Below are 16,517 nucleotides of genomic sequence, written 5' to 3' on the forward strand. Positions count from 1 at the left end.
CCCTAGACTTTGTAGTGCCTCAACCCTTCTGCTGCTTCTGACCCCAAGCCAGGATGGAGGCAGATCACAGTGGCTGTCCTCCATCCTGACACCCAGGCTAAAACCACACAGCACCTTTTCAGTATAATCTTTTTTATTCAGGAAAAAAAACCAAAAAAAAAAGTTTTCCAACCACACACAGGAGGGGTATGGGTTGGGGGAAGGGTGTCTGTCCATCCAGCCCAGGCCCCCAGCCCATGTGGTTTTGGCAGCAATAAGGGGTGTGGGGTAATGGCCCAAAAAATAAAAATGGTGTATGTGTGTGTGGGAAGGAGAGGGGTGCAAAAGCAGTGGGGAGTGACAGACGAGGTCAGTACTGGGAACGCCGCAGGTGGGAGGCCATTTCATGACATTTCTTGTTGATCGTACCACCGTGGATACCTTCTTTGCCCATCAGCAGGACTAGCGCTGGAGGAAAGAGAAAGGAGACTAGGACCCAGGTGTCACAATCCCACCCCCGGCCAGCTGTTCAGCAGCTGTCCAGCCCTGGGGGCTGTAACCCAACCTCATCTCTCCCAACCCCCCCACACACAGGCAGGCTGTCAGTCACCCTGAAACAATAGGGCTTTTCAAAAGAGGAAAATCAAGCTTAAAGGCTGGAAAGGAACACAGTAAAATTTAGGGGTCAAAGGCTTGTGGACAATGTGTTGACTCCTGTGTTCAGGCTAGAAACGGCTGTGGATGAGCCTGCCACCTCCAAGTTTTAAGAAAAGAGCTCAAAACACAAGAGCTAAGTGCTGGCTTATGACTAACAGCCTACCTCCTCCAAGAAAATAAGAAGTTTCTCATGTGAAAAGGCTCAAGGCAAGAAGGAACTTAAGAGGTAATACAGTTCAACTTCTTTACATTGTAAGATGAGGAACTGAGAACTGAAGGGACAATCCAATGTCCCAGCATCCAGCAGGCTGGGAGTAGAAACCTGGTCTGGTCCCTTCATACTGGGTGATCCACACAGAAGAACCCAAAAAATTAATAGATGGAAGTATATTAGAGATTTTGGAGCTAGAGAAAGGGTAAGACTCAAACTCACTCTTGGAAGTCAGGGTGACAGTGATATTGAAGGTGGGGGCTCCGGAGGTGCTCTTGGTACGAAGATCCATGGTAAATTCCCCTTCCTGCATCAGTGAGTCCCGGATCACAGAACATTTCTGGCCCCCAAGCGTTAGCCCATTCACGAAAAAACTTGACCGGTCTTTGCCAACCAGGGCACCAACCTCAGCTGGCTGGAAGGGGAATCAAGCACCCATCAAGTTAGTCAGTACACCAAGGTTCCCACCTTCTTCTCCAAGGACCCACCTGCCTTCCATTTCTCCGGGAAGCTAAACCCCCTTGGGGGGAGATGTGTATGTTATGTGCTTTGTACACATCCGTGAAATTTGAGAGACTCAGGACTGTTGGAAGTTAGTACACAAAAATATCATGATCTTCAAACCTAGAGAACGGTAATAAGAAGGGACAACATATTCCTCTGAAGGCTTAGATGTTGTTTAATAAGGAAAGCAAACCCGGGAAATAAAGGGGGCCAAAAAGCAGTTAAGAGAATGAAGTGGAATGGAGTGGGGAGCCTTTGGATGCTCATAACTCCTTCAGGAAAAGCAGAAGCGAAGAGGGAAAGGGAGGGGGCGGGCAAAGCAGGCGAAGCAACTTTGCCCTTATTTGGTCAAAGGTTCTGCAGGAGTTGTTAGGGGCCCGGACGCCTGGGTCTCCAAGTAACCTAAAGTTTAGATCCAGGTATTTATGCTCTAAGATGAGGAAGCAGATGCCTGGGGGCTTTCCGGGAAAGTTGAAAAACTTTTGGAGGGGCCCTGGGACTAGACCCGGCAAGCCAGCCCTCGGGTCTAGATACCCCAGGGAACGTATCTCCCCCTCCCCCTTAACACCCCAAATCCCCACATCCGGTCCCCTCCCGCCCGGAAATCCCCTTCCCCCCCATTTCGAACTTCCGCTCCCCTCCCCACTTCCGGGCAGTGTGGACAGAGGAGGTGGTGATGGGGACAGCAGTAGTCGTCCCTTATTGCTTCACTTATATACTGTCCTAGAACTTCTCACAAAGTTCCCCTGCTCCAGGCCCCGCCGGATGGCGGGAAAGGAGGGCGAGGAGACTTCCGGGGCTGGCCTCACAGGCATGTTGAGTCCAACGTGCCGACTTGGGGTGGGGGGAGGTCGTGTGGCGGCCTAGCCCTCTCTTACGGAGTTGGGAGGGGCAGGGAGCTCACGGAGGACGGGCATGGGACCCAGGCCATGCGACTGGGGCTCCCTCCCCCAGAAGGAGGAACAATGGTGGAGGGGGCGCGAGCTGGCGGCTGGAAGTAGAGCTAGGGGGTCCAGGGGTCCCCAAGTCCCTTCTCAATCACAGTCCCGAGCGGAAATTGCGGTGCGTGCCCGACCCACCCTGGAGGAGGCGGAAGTGGGCCGCCGCACCGGGCGGTGCGCCCCTCCCCGCCCTGTGTCCCGGATGTAACGCCCCGTCGCGGAAAGCGGAGCGGCGGGCTGGCTGGGCGCCGCCGCCCGGGGCGTAGGACTCAGGAGGCCACGGAGGGACCCGCTCACGTGCAGCCGCCATTCGCGCCACCTCCAGGGCAAGGACCGGGTCACGGCCTTTCGCTGCCCTCCCCAGACCGCGCCCGCCACTACCCAAGTCCCTCCCTCAGGGTGCAAGCCCGGCCAGTCTCCGCGCAGGCCTCGCAGTACCGTGATGTTGACGAAGGTCTTCCCGGGGACGGCGGCCCAGACGGAGGGCGAGTCCTTATAGCCCACGATGGCCGCGTCCTGACACACCCCGTCCGCCATGAGGTTTTCGATGTAGGCGTTCCAGCCGGCCATGGCGCTGCTACTGGGGTGCTCTCGGGGCTGCTGCTGGGGCCACGGGCTGGGCTCGGGCTGCCTCGGGCTGGCGGGCGGGGGAAGGCGGAGAGCTTGGGGCACGCGCTGCTGTCCGGACCGCGGCTCTGCTAGCAGTGCATCAGCCCTCGCACCGCCACTTCCTGCTCCTCCCCACCCCCTAGATTTTTATTTGCAAAGGGCGGTGGGGGCGGGGCCTGCTCCCCATTCCCTCCCTCCCTCTCCTCGCCTGCCCAGATAGCGAACTTTGCAAGTGCAATTTTAAAAATCCCTCCCCCTACTGCAAAATTTGCAGAGTTCAATGGAAAGCGACGCAAAAAGGATGGGGGGACGGGGGTGGGTTAGGGTTAGGGCTCCCTCCACTTCGCATAGAATATCAGTCAGACTTCGGTGTACGGAAAGGGAGTGAGCCAGAGGGAGGAAGGAAAGTGAAAAGAGAAAGAATTAGCAAACTGCAAATTTAGCAAATTAAAGAGGGTTCGGGTAACTCAGGGTTAAACGGAATGACTCCCCCTTCCCCCACCTCTGCCGGGGCGGGTGTTGGGGGAAAGGAACGGCGGGCGGCGGCGGCGGCGGCGGCGGCGCGGCGCCTGCGCCCGCGCCTGCGCCCGGGCCGGGAGGGAAAGCGCGTGGCGCGGTTAGGGTTGGCGGCTGGCTTCGCGGGCGCACGCCCGGGCGCACCGGGCGGGACGGATTTGGGCCCCCTGCGAAGGAAGGCCGGCCGGGGACGTGTCTCCCGCCGGGCGGAAGGGGCGGGGGCGAGGCGTGCGCATTACCGCTTCTGCCCCCCCCCCCCCCGCCTTGATTTTATTTATTCAAGAAATAAGGGAGTAAAGGGAAATTTGGCAAAATACCCCGGCCGTTTTCAGAGTTGAAGGCATCCACCAGGGACACTTCTGTCCCCAGCATCTACCCGGTCGGCACAAGTGGCACTGGCTGGAGCCCACCTCGACTCCAGGGGATTATCCCTCGCGCTGGATCAACTCCAGCCTCAGGCCTCACCCCCACGTCACAGCTCCGCCCGTCCCCCGGTCAGCAGTTTGGGTCACCGGCCGTGCCCCTTGGCCCGTCTCTGCAGAGGTCACGGAGCGACCGTGGGGCGAGACGGGCGGGCTTATTTTTCAAGGCGGAAGAATACTAAGCGGTTTCAAGATTGCAACTTTTTCAAGAAGGGGAAAGTCCCTTCTACGTTGGCCCGTTAAGTTTTTTCTCCTTTTTCAGTAAAACTTATGGTAAGAACTTGTGTGCGATTAGTTCACTCACCGCCCACCGGGAAGAGGCTGGGGCAGGACCCGGCGGCCTGCTTAGGTGAACTAGCCCTTGCTGGCCGCCCGGGCAGCTGAGGGGCTTGGCCACTTCCGGTCCCTCGGGGGAGGGGCGCCTCCCGGGCGGGAAGGGGCTCTGCTCCTCTCGGGTCCTCGCCAGCGGACGTGGTGCCCTCGCGGCCACTCCGAACCCCAGGGGCATCCACGCTCCCCGAACCCGTGTTCCTCGACAGCCGCGGTGGCTGAGTCACTGGGCGGCTCGGGCGGGGCCTCATGCGGGCACGTGGCGGCGCTCCCCCCCCCCCCGCCGTCTCCTGACCCTTGGCCTGCCGCACCCCCTTCCCCAGGGTGGAAATCTCCGGAGAGGGAGCGGCCAGAGATAAGGGGGGGGAGGGCGAGATGGAAGACCGGGGGTAGGGATCCTGAGGTGGGGGCTGGGAGACACACCGTGGGGCAGGCAGGGCGGGGAGGGGAGCTCGGGAGAGAGCCCGGGGCTGAGTCACTGGGCGCCGGGGCGGCGCCGGCGGGAAGGTCTTCCGAGTCGGGGGCGACGAGCAGGGAAGCCGATGACCGTCGTTCGCCGGCCGGCCGGCCGGAGCCCGGACGTACCCTCAGCTCCCGTCAAGGGCTACAGCCAAAGTCGGGGCAGACCTCACTCCCGCCAGGCCCGCCGAGGCGGAGAGAGTCACCGAGTGCAGAGACCCATTTCCCTTCAATGCTGCTAGCCGACCACCTGACTGGCCCCCGGCGGTCAGACGCTCGGAAAGGGCCACCCCCTCCTCTCGTCCATTCATTTTTTTCACTTTTGATTCAGCATCGTTCACTGATGGGCTGGGATCACGACCTGAAGCGCCCGCGGTCGGTGGGGAAAGGGCTCCTGACTCTCCACGCAGGGCGATAAGTGCTGTCCTAGCGCTATCAGTAGGGCGCCGCGCCAACTCTGAGGGCCTGTCTAAATTCGTCAGCCTGTCCCTTCCCCCACTGCCCTTGCTGGCCGAGAGAGGGTAGGGTGGGGTGGAGCCGAGGGATGCCGCAATGGGGACCCTGAGAGGTGAGACTCTCTCACCTTCTGAGTGGGGAGTTCAATTTTAGAGCTCAGAGCTTGCCCAGAACCCCCTGCCCCTGCCCCCATTGAGGACAGAGGCAGCCCCCCGCCCTCCAAGTGAGCTGTGCACGTGTGGATGTCGTTCCTGCAGCCCCTCTTCCAGGCCCCCTCCCCAGTCCTGCAGGACTCAGGTTACCCCTGGCCTTTCCTAAAGGGCACTAGTTCCTCTTTAACCTTTGCAAAAGAGGAATATAATCCTGGGGAGAGGAGAACCCCCCCCCCACTCTGAAGCCCCTCCCCTGTTTCTACCCAGGAGTGGAATTAAAAATAAGGACTTTTATTGGGGAACAGAAAGGAGGGGGTAGTCATTGATCTTTTGGGAAGGGGGCAGGTGTCTAGGGCCAAAGGCTTCTGTTTTAGGCTATAGTGGGCACTTGGCTGCCAGCTGGGCTGGAGGGGGAAGATGGAGAGGGTGAGAGGCGGGGCTGGCTGGGGTACAGGGTGGCTGGAGGATAAATGCCCAGCCTGAGAGGGGGTGAGCTGACACTGTCCCAGCTGCCACCTAGACTCAGGAGCCCAGCGAAGAAATCCCAGGTCTGGTGAATCTTTCAGTCCCGGGGGATAGGGGTGGTAAAAGGTGAGGGTGCTGCCGCTTGGAGAAGGGGGGGAAATGTCAGCATTCTTTTCCTTCTGGGACTGGGGGTGCTTGAGAAGCCTGGAGGGGTTGGAGCAAGCAGGATGGGGGTGCCCAAGGACAGGGAAACAAACGAGACTGTGAAGAGAGGCAGGCAGAGACGATGGAGAAGCGTGGTTACAGTTGGAGCCAGGTGGGGGAATCTGGGGCCCCTGAGGATTTGGAGAAGGCTGAGGAGCAGGAAAATGAGGTAGACTAACAGGAGAGCATCCGAGGGCTAGGAATCCGTGGAGAACAGAGTACTTGGCCAGAGGGTGGAGGGAGAAGGCAGAAGTGCAGCTTTGCAGGAGGTGGGGTTGAGCAAGTAGTGGAGTTTTAAGAGAGGCCTCCAGATTCTTAAGACGGGAGAGTGGAATGGGAGCTGTTCTGAGTGGGGGAGGGGCTGCGCCTGCCACTTTGGTCTGTGACCTTTTTGTGGGATATTTTTAGCTCCAGCACCTGCCTTCTTGGGGCGGGAAGACTCTTAAAGGGCAAGGGATTTCGGGTTTCTTAAGGGGTCAACGGTCCGCACTCACTGACACCTCTTGCCCTGCAGCCATGGCCATGCAGAAAATCTTTGCCCGAGAAATCCTGGACTCCAGGGGCAACCCCACAGTGGAGGTGGACCTGCACACGGCCAAGGGTAACACAGGCCCATTGAATGGGTTTACCTGGGAAGACCCCAACTCCATCTGCCTTTGCCCCCCAACTCTATGCCACATCCACTCCTTTCTCTGGGATCCCCTCTCCCAGCCTGCTCCCCAGCAGGGAGCAGCACGAGTCTCTCTACACTGCCTCCTGTCCCTGGGCTCAGAGAGGAGACAATCTGTCCTTTGGGGGGGTGAATGGGACTGACTCTCTGTGATCTTCCAATTCCTCCCACCTCAGGCCGATTCCGAGCAGCTGTGCCCAGTGGAGCTTCCACAGGTATCTATGAAGCTCTGGAACTAAGAGATGGAGACAAATCTCGCTACCTGGGGAAAGGTGAGGAAAGACCAAGGGGGTGGTTTCAGGACGTGGTATGCGATGTCTGCACAGGGTAGAGGACGGGAACCCAAAGCTCTTGAGGAGCTGGGGGCCACGGGAAGAGACCTAATTGAATAGAAGATCTGAACCCCCTGCTTCGGCCTCTAGGGGTCCTGAAGGCCGTGGAACACATCAATAAGACTCTAGGCCCCGCACTGCTGGAAAAGGCAAGTGGAGGACCCTCTCTCCCCCTCACCTGCTACCTAGTCCCAAGCAGCTCAGGCTTGGCCAACCATCCCATCTGCCCCAAATACCTGCACTTCTCTTTCCTCCAGCACATGCCCTGACTCCTGAGAAATCTAACCTCTGTTCTCCCCTCCTCAAACCTGCCCTTCCAGAAACTAAGCGTGGTGGATCAAGAAAAAGTTGACAAATTTATGATTGAGCTGGATGGGACAGAGAATAAGTGTGAGTGAAGGGCTAGGGACAGGGGATGGGATGGGCTGTGGGAGGGGCGGGGGAGAGACCGCGGACTGAGGTCTGGTTAGGATTATTTCTGTGTCTCGCATTTTGGGGCACACTGTAACTGGCTGGATTTGTATTCATCGCACAGGCATTTCCTGATGCCTGCCCTGTGCGAGGCTTGGGCCAGGCTGTGGACACAGCCGTGAAGCCGACACATTCCCCTGGGCTGGGTGTTCCCAGAGCACCTCAGGCTGTTGGGGAGAGATCTGTTAACAAACTCAGTGCCCAGTGGTTTGGAGTTCTGGATTCTTTCTGGGGTGACCAGAAGGGATGTTCTAGGAGCTGACCCTAAACCCTGTGTGAGGCGCTCTCACACTTTCTTTGTACTTGCTTCCTCCAGCCAAGTTTGGGGCCAATGCCATCCTGGGTGTGTCCCTGGCCGTGTGCAAGGCCGGAGCAGCTGAGAAGGGGGTCCCACTCTACCGACACATTGCAGATCTCGCCGGGAACCCAGACCTGATCCTCCCGGTCCCTGTGAGTGCAGCTGCCCCACCGCATCCCACCCAGCAGGGAGGGCATAAGCAGCCCGTGGAAAGTCCACCTTTCAGACCCAGCTCCAAAGAAATGGTTTTCTGAAATGGAACCTCTCCTGCTGCGGTCCAGCCCTCCCCCTTTCCCACAATCCAAACCTTCCCTTTAACCTCTCTCTGCCTCTTTCCCTTGATGTAACCGGGTTCCTTCACATTCCAATCCCAGGCTCAGTAACTCCAATTTCTCATTCTGCCCTGTGCCCCAACCCCAAATCAGATCGAGAGCTTCTTCATGGCAAAGATCTTGGCATTTTATTTTTGTATCTTCTTTAATACTTATCAAACCAAATTTGCTGTTTATGGAAATCCTTTGAATTTCATTGCAATAATAATGTTACCATTTATTGTTACTTACTGGCTAGATTGTATAAGAGCCTGAGCTCTGGAGACAAGCTGCTGGGTTCGAATGCTGGTTTTGTCCCTTTACTAGTTGTGTGATTTTAGGCAAGTTTATTTAATCTCTCTGTGCCTCAGTTTCCTTGGCTGTAAAGTGAGGGATAATAAATTGTACCTAGTTACAGGGTAGTTTTGAGAATGAAATGAGCCAATAAAATATACGTAAAGCACTTAGAGCAGTGCCTGGCCTGTAATAAGTGCCATATGCCATATCAGCGTTAGCTGCCACACCAGGCACAGGCGAAGAACTTTACATCCAGTTGCTCTAATTTAACACATAAGATCCTGCAGGTAAGCAGGTGGTGTCCCCATGTTATGGAAATGAGGAAGGAGTCTCTGAGGAGTAAAATTATTCATCCTAGACCATTCAGTAAGTAGGGGATCCAAGATTCCACATCGATGCCCAGGTCTAAGCACCCTCTCCCCATCTCAGGCCTTCAATGTGATCAACGGGGGCTCCCATGCTGGAAACAAGCTGGCCATGCAGGAGTTCATGATCCTGCCCGTGGGAGCCCGATCCTTCAGGGAAGCCATGCGCATCGGTGCCGAGGTCTACCACCACCTCAAGGGGGTCATCAAGGCCAAGTATGGGAAGGACGCCACCAATGTGGGTGATGAGGGCGGCTTTGCACCCAACATCCTGGAGAACAATGAAGGTCAGTGTGAGCACTCGGAGGTGCAGAACCCCTGGGTCCCCATGGAGACGGGGTGCACCGGAGCCTCAGGTCCTCTCTTTCCCTCCCCCAGCCCTGGAGCTGCTGAAGACCGCCATCCAGGCAGCTGGTTACCCCGACAAGGTGGTGATTGGCATGGATGTGGCGGCGTCTGAGTTCTATCGCCACGGAAAGTATGATCTTGACTTCAAGTCACCTGATGACCCCGCACGGCACATCACTGGGGAGAAGCTGGGGGAGCTGTATAAAAGCTTCATCAAGAACTATCCTGGTGAGACCCTGGGTGTTCCATCGCTCCTGCTTGAGTCTCCAGCAGCTGCCCTACACACTGGCTTCGGCATCTCCGCTGCCACCAACTCAGTCTTTCCGATCCTTAGCGCCATTGCAATCTCCACCCAAACTCTTCTGACCTGTCACTCCCCTGTGAGGCCCTTCTGACCTTTAACCTGAATCTGCTCCCCTTTCCCACCAGTGGTCTCCATCGAGGACCCTTTTGACCAGGATGACTGGGCTACCTGGACCTCATTCCTCTCGGGGGTCAACATCCAGATCGTGGGGGATGACCTCACAGTCACCAACCCCAAGAGGATTAGCCAGGCCATTGAGAAGAAGGCCTGCAACTGCCTGCTGCTGAAGGTCAACCAGATCGGCTCAGTGACCGAATCCATCCAGGCGTGAGTGCCTCTGGCCCTGGGGCGTCATGGCCTCCCTCCACCCATACCCAGTCCAGCTACAGTATTGCCCACTAACTCCAAGTCTGACTTCCCCTTGGCTCCTGACCCACCCCACCCTTTCGACCTCAAGGCTTTAACTCTTGACCTCACCCCAAGAGCTTTGCCATTGTTGCCTTGCCATGCCTCATCCCCACCCCGACCCTATGCCATCCCTGTCTCCCAGATTCTGCTTCTTCCCACCAGCATTCAGGAGCCCAAATTCAAGATCAAGAATCTCCCCTTCTCTCCTGCTTCCCAAAGAACTTAGTCATCACCCTCCCCTCAAATCTCCCACTCCCCAAAACAGAAGGGAAAAGCCCCACCTAGCGCCTGGCTTTCCCACTGAGGAGGTCCCACCGGACCTTATTGAGTGTCCTCTCCACCTAGCTGCAAACTGGCTCAGTCTAACGGCTGGGGGGTGATGGTGAGCCACCGCTCTGGGGAAACCGAGGACACGTTCATCGCTGACCTCGTGGTTGGGCTCTGCACAGGACAGGTACTCGTGGCCCCCCCTCTGCCGACTGACTGAGTTTTCTTGGGATCCCTGGCCTCCTGCCCTGGAGTTGCATGCCACCACAGGCTGCTCCCTCAGGGCCAGGCCCAATCCCTCGTCCCTGGTCTCACGCAACTCCTGGAATTCCTCTTCCCTCTTCAGATCAAGACTGGTGCCCCCTGCCGCTCAGAGCGTCTGGCCAAATACAATCAGCTCATGAGGTACAGTGGGTGCAGTAGGTCTGGGTGTAAGGAGCTGAGGGCTCTTGGGTTGGAATATCACAGCCCTGACTTTGTCTGCTTTCCAGGATTGAGGAGGCTCTCGGGGACAAGGCTGTTTTTGCTGGACACAAGTTCCGTAACCCAAAGGCCAAGTGAGAAGCTGGAGGCCCCAGGGTTCCACGGGACAGATCTAGGCCTTCAAGCCCTTCCTCCTGAAATAAACACTGGTGCCAACCAAGGCAGTGGCCTGCTCGTTTGTGGGAGGGAGGGAGGAGACGCTGGTCTCTGGGCTGGATGAGACAGGAGGTGAAGAAGTAGGGGCAGGAAGGGAAAACGGACATGGAACCTGCTGGGACAAGGAGGAAGTGAGGGACTGGCCAGAGAGAAAGTTGGGCTGGATCTAGAACCACAAAGCTCACAATATGGAAGGAGGCTGGGGGAAGCAGGTGTATTATGTGAAATGCAGCTGAAGAGGAACTGACAGAACACTGAACCAGCTCCAGAGAAGGGGAGCAGGGTGGGGGGCCAAGGCCTGACATCACCATGAGGGGGAAGCTGGATCAGACCTGCCCATAAGTTGAAGTGCACGGTCTGCAGAGGCCACTGCAGTGTTAAGTCTGAGTGCTCATCCTTATGAAATCGAAGAGCTTGGTGAGGATGAGAGTGTAACCAGAGCAGCTACCATTTCCATGGAGCTTGGAGGATGTGAAACTATTCTAAATATTTGACATATACCGGCCTATGTAATCTTTGAAACAGTCCTATCAGATAGTTACCATTATTATCCCCATTTTACTGGTGAGGAAACTGAGGCACGAAAAGGTAAAATACTTTAACCAAGGTAACAGTAAGTGGCAGAGCCAGGATCCAAACCTAGGCCATTTGGCTGTAGTGACTGTGCTCTTAAAATACTATCTCATAAATTTCTACAAAAGTGCCAATATTTCGCCATCTTTGGCCTACAAAAACAATCTTATACTGTTCAACCTATAATTGTTTCTCTTCCTCTCTAGAACCCACCTTTCTCTGTTCAAACAAACCAAGACATTGGGTCAAACAGTGTTTACTGAATGTAAAGTAACCCCAGCCCCATGGGGAAGAAAATTCCAGGGAGAACAGAGAATAATACAGATTAAATACCCACCTGTACACACACACACACACACACACACACACACACACACACACACACACAGACACACAGACACACACACACACACACACACACACACACACACACACACACACACACACACACACACACACACACACACACACACACACACACACACACACACACACACACACACACACACACTCCAACAGTGACAAATCAAACACCTGCTTCCCCCAGCCTGAGTGACAGCTGTTAGGAGGTGCTTCAGAGGTGGGGCTCCAGGATGGGTTCTAATAGCAGCAGCCTCGTCCCTCCCTGCCCTCTGCCCTGCCCCAGGGAGCTGGGGTGTCTAGGAGGTAGGTGGCAACTCTTCCCCGCTCTGCCGCAGACGCTTCTTGGCCCGGATCTCATTCATGGCCTCTTCAATGGAGCGTGTGTCCCTCTTGTTGGCCACAGGCACTGGGGGCAGAGGGGAGGGTGGGAGGGCCTAGGAGCCCTGTGCCTCAGCCTCCCTCCCCTCCCCCCATCCAGTGCTCCTCTGCCCTGCCCTCCCAGCCCCCACTGCGGCCTCACCACAGCCGTAGGTCTTGTTGGCCTGCAGCATGTGGGCCGCATCCTTGGCTGCCCCCTTCCCAATGAGGTGGCTGTACTTGTCCTTGTAGTCGCTGGCAGGGCTCACCACCACAGGTCCCTGCCGGGCTGCCTCCTCCTCCTGCCGCTGGGCCAGCTCCTAGGGGTGCCAAGGTGGGGCACCAGAGCTCAGGGCCTGACCCCAACCCCTCCCAGCTGGGGGGCTGCAGGGCCCCAGGGACTGCCAGGCATAACTCACCTTCAGCCTCCGTTTCTCCTCAGCCTTCTGGGGGTCCCACTCCTCGCCACGACGGTAGGAGTCCAGCTCTTCATCGGAGGGTGCAAACTCCTGGGAAAGAAGGAGATGATGGGGTCAAGGTTCCACATACATGTTTTATCTCATTCCTCTCCCCCAGCGTGGGGCACAGGCTGAAAAGGAGAGAGGAGACAGCGGGGAACTCAGGCCTTTTACCTTTTTTGGGGGGCAGTGCGGCGCGGCACGCAGGATCTTAGTTCCCCGACCAGGGTCGAACCCGTGCCCCCTGCAGTGGAAGCTCAGAGTCCTAACCACTGGATCACCAGGGAGGTCCCCCTTTTACCTTTTTGAAGATCATGACATAGCGACATTCGTCATCTTCCCCAAAGGAGAAGGATGTCAGGCCAGCCACTTCCACCACATCATGTCTGGGAAGGGGGGAGCGAAGGGGAAAGACTATGTAGAGCCACGAGGGGGCCCAGCGTCCTCCTCTGGAGGGTTCTCCTGTCTGGCCCTTTCATGCCTCCTTGGTCACCCATTTCTTGCCTCCCCAGCCCAGAGACACTCACAGTATGCTCCTCTCTATCTTGTTCATCGGCTGAAACTTTTTCTTGATCTGCCCACTGTCTTGGATGAAATCTGACACCTCTTTCTCCATCTTGGTAAAGGGAAAAGTGAAGAAGGTATGAGATGATGGCCCCACCCAAATATCCCTCTCCCCCGCCAGGCCAACAGGCCTTGGCCTCCCACGCCTTTCCCAGCCGCTGTGCCACTGGCTTCTGGGTTTCATCTCTCTCAAGACAGTTTCCAAACACACTGACTCTTCAACCTTCCAATTCTAACTTATTGGAAGTCCTTTCTGAGGCTGCCTTTGATCTCTCCAGTTGTTCTCACCCTTTTACGAAACTCCACTTTCTGCTGTTTCTCTTGCTCCTGTAGTTTCTTCAGGCGGGCTGCCTGCTCTGGGGGTGAGAAATGGCAGCATGAGGCCAGGGGTGGAAGCATGGGTGGGGAGAGTTTGTAGGGCTTCAAAAGGGATCTCATGTCCACTGGGAGGGTGTCAGGCTAGGAAGGTAGGATTACTGTTTATTTGCCAAGCATTTATTGATAGTTCCTCTATACCTGGCACAGTGCTAGGACCTGGAGTACAAAGAGGATTAAGACATAGCTTTGCCCTTTAGGAGCTCACAGTTTAGTGGGAGTAACAAAGATTAGAATAATGCTCAACCCCATTTCCCAACCCACTGGGGAAACCAACTAACAAACATTTATTTAATGCCTGCGACACACCAAGAACTATAAAGCACTTGGGGTGGTAACGAGAACAAACCGAGCCCTGGCCTCAAGGAGCTTATCATATCATTGTCTGCATAGGGAAGGGGAAATTATTTAACTTCCTATATTGTGTAACACCCCCACTTTTTTTTTTTCTTTGCGGTACACGGGCCTCTCACTGTTGTGGCCTCTCCTGCTGCGGAGCACAGGTTCCGGACGCGCAGGCCCAGCGGCCATGGCTCACGTACCCCCACTTTTTACTTCTACAGCCAAGATGAAGCTGAAATGGCCAGTCTGACACTCTTCTCCTTTGTGAGTGTAGGTGTCTGAGGTGAGCTGTAAAGGGAACTCCCTACCCTTGGGTCTCACTGTCCCCTCTTCTCTCTTCCGCCATTTCAAATTCTTTATATCCTTAAGGCCCACTTCTTCCACAGGATTGGAATTCCTTCAGCTGCACTGAACCTCTTCCCATTTTCTTAATTACTTCATGTCTTTGCACATATTGTTCCTACTGCTTGAAATGCTCTTCCTCCTCTTGCAAACTTTGAGATCCACCATGAGTCAGTTACTCACTTCCTCCTCTGGGGCCCAAGCACATTCGGTTCTGACACCCACTACAGCATGTGCTGAAAGCTAACAGAGTGTAACTCTTGTCCTCCCTACCCCACTGTGAGCTCCCAGAAGCTACAGACCCTGTTCATCTCCTTCCAGTTACTCTCTGTGGCCCCAGGGCCCCGACAGCTCAGGAGCTCCCCTCTCTCCCACCTCAAGGACTCTGACCATCAGCACACCCTATATTGGTCACTGACTGTTCTCGAACTGGCTTATGAGTCATCTCTCTGCATCTGAGGAGGTGGCGTAAGATTACGGTTAAGAACATAGACTTAAAAGTCACACATGGGTTTGAAACCCCACCACTTAGTAACAGTGTAACGGCAGGTAACTGACTAAACTCTGAACTTCAGCTTCCTAGTCTGTCAATGGCCGCTGGTGAACCCACCTAGTCAGTCATGGTGTTAAATAATTCTAGTTCCCAGGTCCCATTATGCTCCCTCCTTCCTCAGAGCTTTCAAATCTCTGCCTGGAGCACTGTGCTCCCCTCTCACTTACTGACTTACCTATTCTTCACATCTCAGCTCACTGCAGACTAGGTTAGGACCCCTAGGTAGCCCCTCTCATAACAGTTATTTTTCTTTCAGAGCACTTATAAAGTTGGTTATTAAACTCCTGTGTGATCGTTTCATCAATGCGCATTTCATCGATACTCCAGACTGTGGGCTCCTTGAGGGTACCCTGGCCCCTAGCAACCATTCAGTAAATATGGATGTTAGTTCGATATTAAGCAGCACTTGAGCCCTCTGAAGGCACCCAGGCTGCCCTGGCCTCCCTCGGACGGGTGGGGAGCCGGTGTCCTCCGCAAGCTAGTCAGTCATTCTGTCAGACTCATTCACACTCCGCAAAGCGAGCAAGAGAGGCCTATACCGCCCGGCGGGCCGCGCCCTAAGCTTGCAGCCCAACTTGAGCCTCCTGCTGGGAAGTTACTCGGAGAACACAGGCGGGGAAACCATGGCCAATCGGACCGGGTAGGGGCATTCTCATCCCTCCAATCAACATTCACGACCCGCCCGGGGAGCTCGGGAATTTAAGGGTACAGATGAGAGAAAGGTTGGAGGGCGGCCCCAAGTAGGCGGGGCATAAGAGCGCCGAAAGCACCCAGCAGCCAGTTAGAGGTGCTGAGGGTAGGGTGGGCTAAGAGGAAGGTCGAACAAAACTTAATAGGTAGACCTTTAAGTTGAGGTGGCCAATAGGGGAGAAAGGACTGCGGATGGGCGTGTCCTGAATCCAATCGGAAGGGGACGAGGCTCAGGGCCTCGAGCGCCGGGAGGTGGGCGGGGCCGAGCGGTCGAACTCGCCCCCCCATCCGAAGGCGGGCCGAGGAAAACCAAGGGGTTGGGTGGGGTTGAAGGCAGCCTACCAATCAGAGCACGCCACCGGCGGACAGGCGGGCCCATCGGCGAATTGAAAACAAGGACTGCGGAAGGCCAAGGTAGAAAGAGCCAGGGGCCTGGCGCTGGGCTTCAGGTAGCCAATCATCGTCCGCTAAGAACAGCGGGCGGGATGGCACCCCTTTTAGGGACTCGGGGGGTCTCTGAAGGAGCCCGTGAGGGGTCTTTCAAGGTTGAGAAGGCGGGGTCGTCCAAAGGGGTAGGAGTGCTGTCCTGAGAACCGGGCGAAGAAAGCCGGTTGTGAATTTGGGATCCTCACCTCGGGCCTTGCGCCGAGTCTCCTGGTCACCGAGGCTGGGTGGCTTCTCCATGGAGCTCAGGATGGAGCCCAGTAGGTCCGCCATCTTGGGAGTGACTGAGAGGGGGGCGGCGCGTCTTAAAGGGAAGGGCAAAATGCCTTTAAGGCCGGAAACACGTCGGAGGCGGTAAACCACGCACCCGCCCCGGCGCGGCTTAGATCCCTGCCCAGCGCGCCCGCAGCCTCCCGCCGGCCGAGGCCCCGCCCCCCGCAGACAGAGGCCGGAGGCTGGCTGGTGCAGCGATGTTTAATGGCAATTCGTAGAAACCAAGCCCATGCACAAGTAGAAAGTGCTTGTGGAGCCGGCAGGAGGCCCCCGCCGCGCCTGGAGCCACAAGCCCGGCCGTGCAGGCCTCCCTGCGGCGCCTTAAATAGATTCTTCACTATACTCTGTATGTTACATTATGTACAAGCCCCCTCCCCTCGGGGACGGGGCGGGACTCCGCAACGCGTTCCTATATACACCCCCCTTTGACCCGGAGGTTGGTGGCCAGAGTCGGTCGGGGTGACTGGGGAAGACGGGGCCAGAAAGGGAGGAAACAGACGCAGACATGCGGAGTCGGGGTGGGGGCACGGTCAGCCCTGAAACACGAGGGGCGTGCGCGTAGCGAAGG

At 56.3% G+C, this 16,517-nt stretch overlaps 3 protein-coding genes across 6 annotated transcripts; 1 reads left to right on the forward strand and 2 right to left on the reverse strand.

Annotated features, from left to right (window-relative positions):
* Positions 1-115: 115 nt before the first annotated feature.
* PFN1 (profilin 1) lies at positions 116-3,008 on the reverse strand. Its single transcript, XM_033847008.2, has 3 exons — positions 2,731-3,008; positions 1,070-1,262; positions 116-447 (listed from the first exon to the last, which is right to left on the reverse strand). The coding sequence occupies exons 1-3, from the start codon at positions 2,860-2,862 to the stop codon at positions 350-352; spliced, it is 423 nt and encodes a 140-aa protein (XP_033702899.1). The 5' UTR covers positions 2,863-3,008; the 3' UTR covers positions 116-349.
* A 159-nt stretch (positions 3,009-3,167) lies between these two features.
* ENO3 (enolase 3) lies at positions 3,168-10,620 on the forward strand. Of its 3 annotated transcripts, none has more exons than XM_033847002.2 (12): positions 3,168-4,112; positions 6,420-6,506; positions 6,752-6,847; positions 6,998-7,056; positions 7,228-7,297; positions 7,695-7,828; positions 8,714-8,936; positions 9,028-9,225; positions 9,427-9,628; positions 10,055-10,163; positions 10,323-10,381; positions 10,468-10,620. In XM_033847002.2, exons 2-12 carry the CDS (start codon positions 6,422-6,424, stop codon positions 10,535-10,537), a joined length of 1,305 nt encoding a protein of 434 aa, XP_033702893.1. In that variant the 5' UTR covers positions 3,168-4,112; positions 6,420-6,421; the 3' UTR covers positions 10,538-10,620. The 3 variants fall into 3 exon arrangements, with proteins under 3 accessions (XP_033702893.1, XP_033702895.1, XP_073654336.1); XM_033847004.2 differs by lacking the exon at positions 3,168-4,112 and adding an exon at positions 4,676-5,784; XM_073798235.1 differs by lacking the exon at positions 3,168-4,112 and adding an exon at positions 5,803-5,827.
* Positions 10,621-11,428: 808 nt separating this feature from the next.
* Positions 11,429-16,457, reverse strand: SPAG7 (sperm associated antigen 7). 2 transcript variants are annotated; one of them, XM_073798241.1, is made up of 7 exons: positions 15,865-16,457; positions 13,219-13,286; positions 12,894-12,982; positions 12,668-12,752; positions 12,328-12,417; positions 12,072-12,228; positions 11,429-11,994 (listed from the first exon to the last, which is right to left on the reverse strand). In XM_073798241.1, exons 1-7 carry the CDS (start codon positions 15,947-15,949, stop codon positions 11,921-11,923), a joined length of 648 nt encoding a protein of 215 aa, XP_073654342.1. In that variant the 5' UTR covers positions 15,950-16,457; the 3' UTR covers positions 11,429-11,920. The 2 variants fall into 2 exon arrangements, with proteins under 2 accessions (XP_073654342.1, XP_033702898.1); XM_033847007.2 differs by having other exon boundaries at positions 11,429-11,957; positions 15,865-16,445.
* Between the last annotated feature and the right edge of the window lie 60 nt (positions 16,458-16,517).

The sequence above is a fragment of the Tursiops truncatus genome, chromosome 20, assembly GCF_011762595.2.
Source record: "Tursiops truncatus isolate mTurTru1 chromosome 20, mTurTru1.mat.Y, whole genome shotgun sequence".
Classification (NCBI taxonomy): Eukaryota; Metazoa; Chordata; class Mammalia; order Artiodactyla; family Delphinidae; genus Tursiops; species Tursiops truncatus.

Coding starts and splice junctions, on each gene's coding strand:
- PFN1 (XM_033847008.2), bottom strand. CDS start 2,862: ATGGCCGGCTGGAACGCCTACATCGAAAACCTCATGGCGGACGGGGTG. Junction 1,263..2,730: donor AGACCTTCGTCAACATCACG/GTACTGCGAGGC, acceptor TTCCCCTTCCAG/CCAGCTGAGGTTGGTGCCCT. Junction 448..1,069: donor TGTCACCCTGACTTCCAAGA/GTGAGTTTGAGT, acceptor TCTTTCCTCCAG/CGCTAGTCCTGCTGATGGGC.
- ENO3 (XM_033847002.2), top strand. CDS start 6,422: ATGGCCATGCAGAAAATCTTTGCCCGAGAAATCCTGGACTCCAGGGGC. Junction 6,848..6,997: donor ATCTCGCTACCTGGGGAAAG/GTGAGGAAAGAC, acceptor TTCGGCCTCTAG/GGGTCCTGAAGGCCGTGGAA. Junction 7,298..7,694: donor GGATGGGACAGAGAATAAGT/GTGAGTGAAGGG, acceptor TGCTTCCTCCAG/CCAAGTTTGGGGCCAATGCC.
- SPAG7 (XM_033847007.2), bottom strand. CDS start 15,949: ATGGCGGACCTACTGGGCTCCATCCTGAGCTCCATGGAGAAGCCACCC. Junction 12,983..13,218: donor AAGTGGAGTTTCGTAAAAGG/GTGAGAACAACT, acceptor CCCTTTACCAAG/ATGGAGAAAGAGGTGTCAGA. Junction 12,229..12,327: donor AGGAGAAACGGAGGCTGAAG/GTGAGTTATGCC, acceptor TGGCACCCCTAG/GAGCTGGCCCAGCGGCAGGA.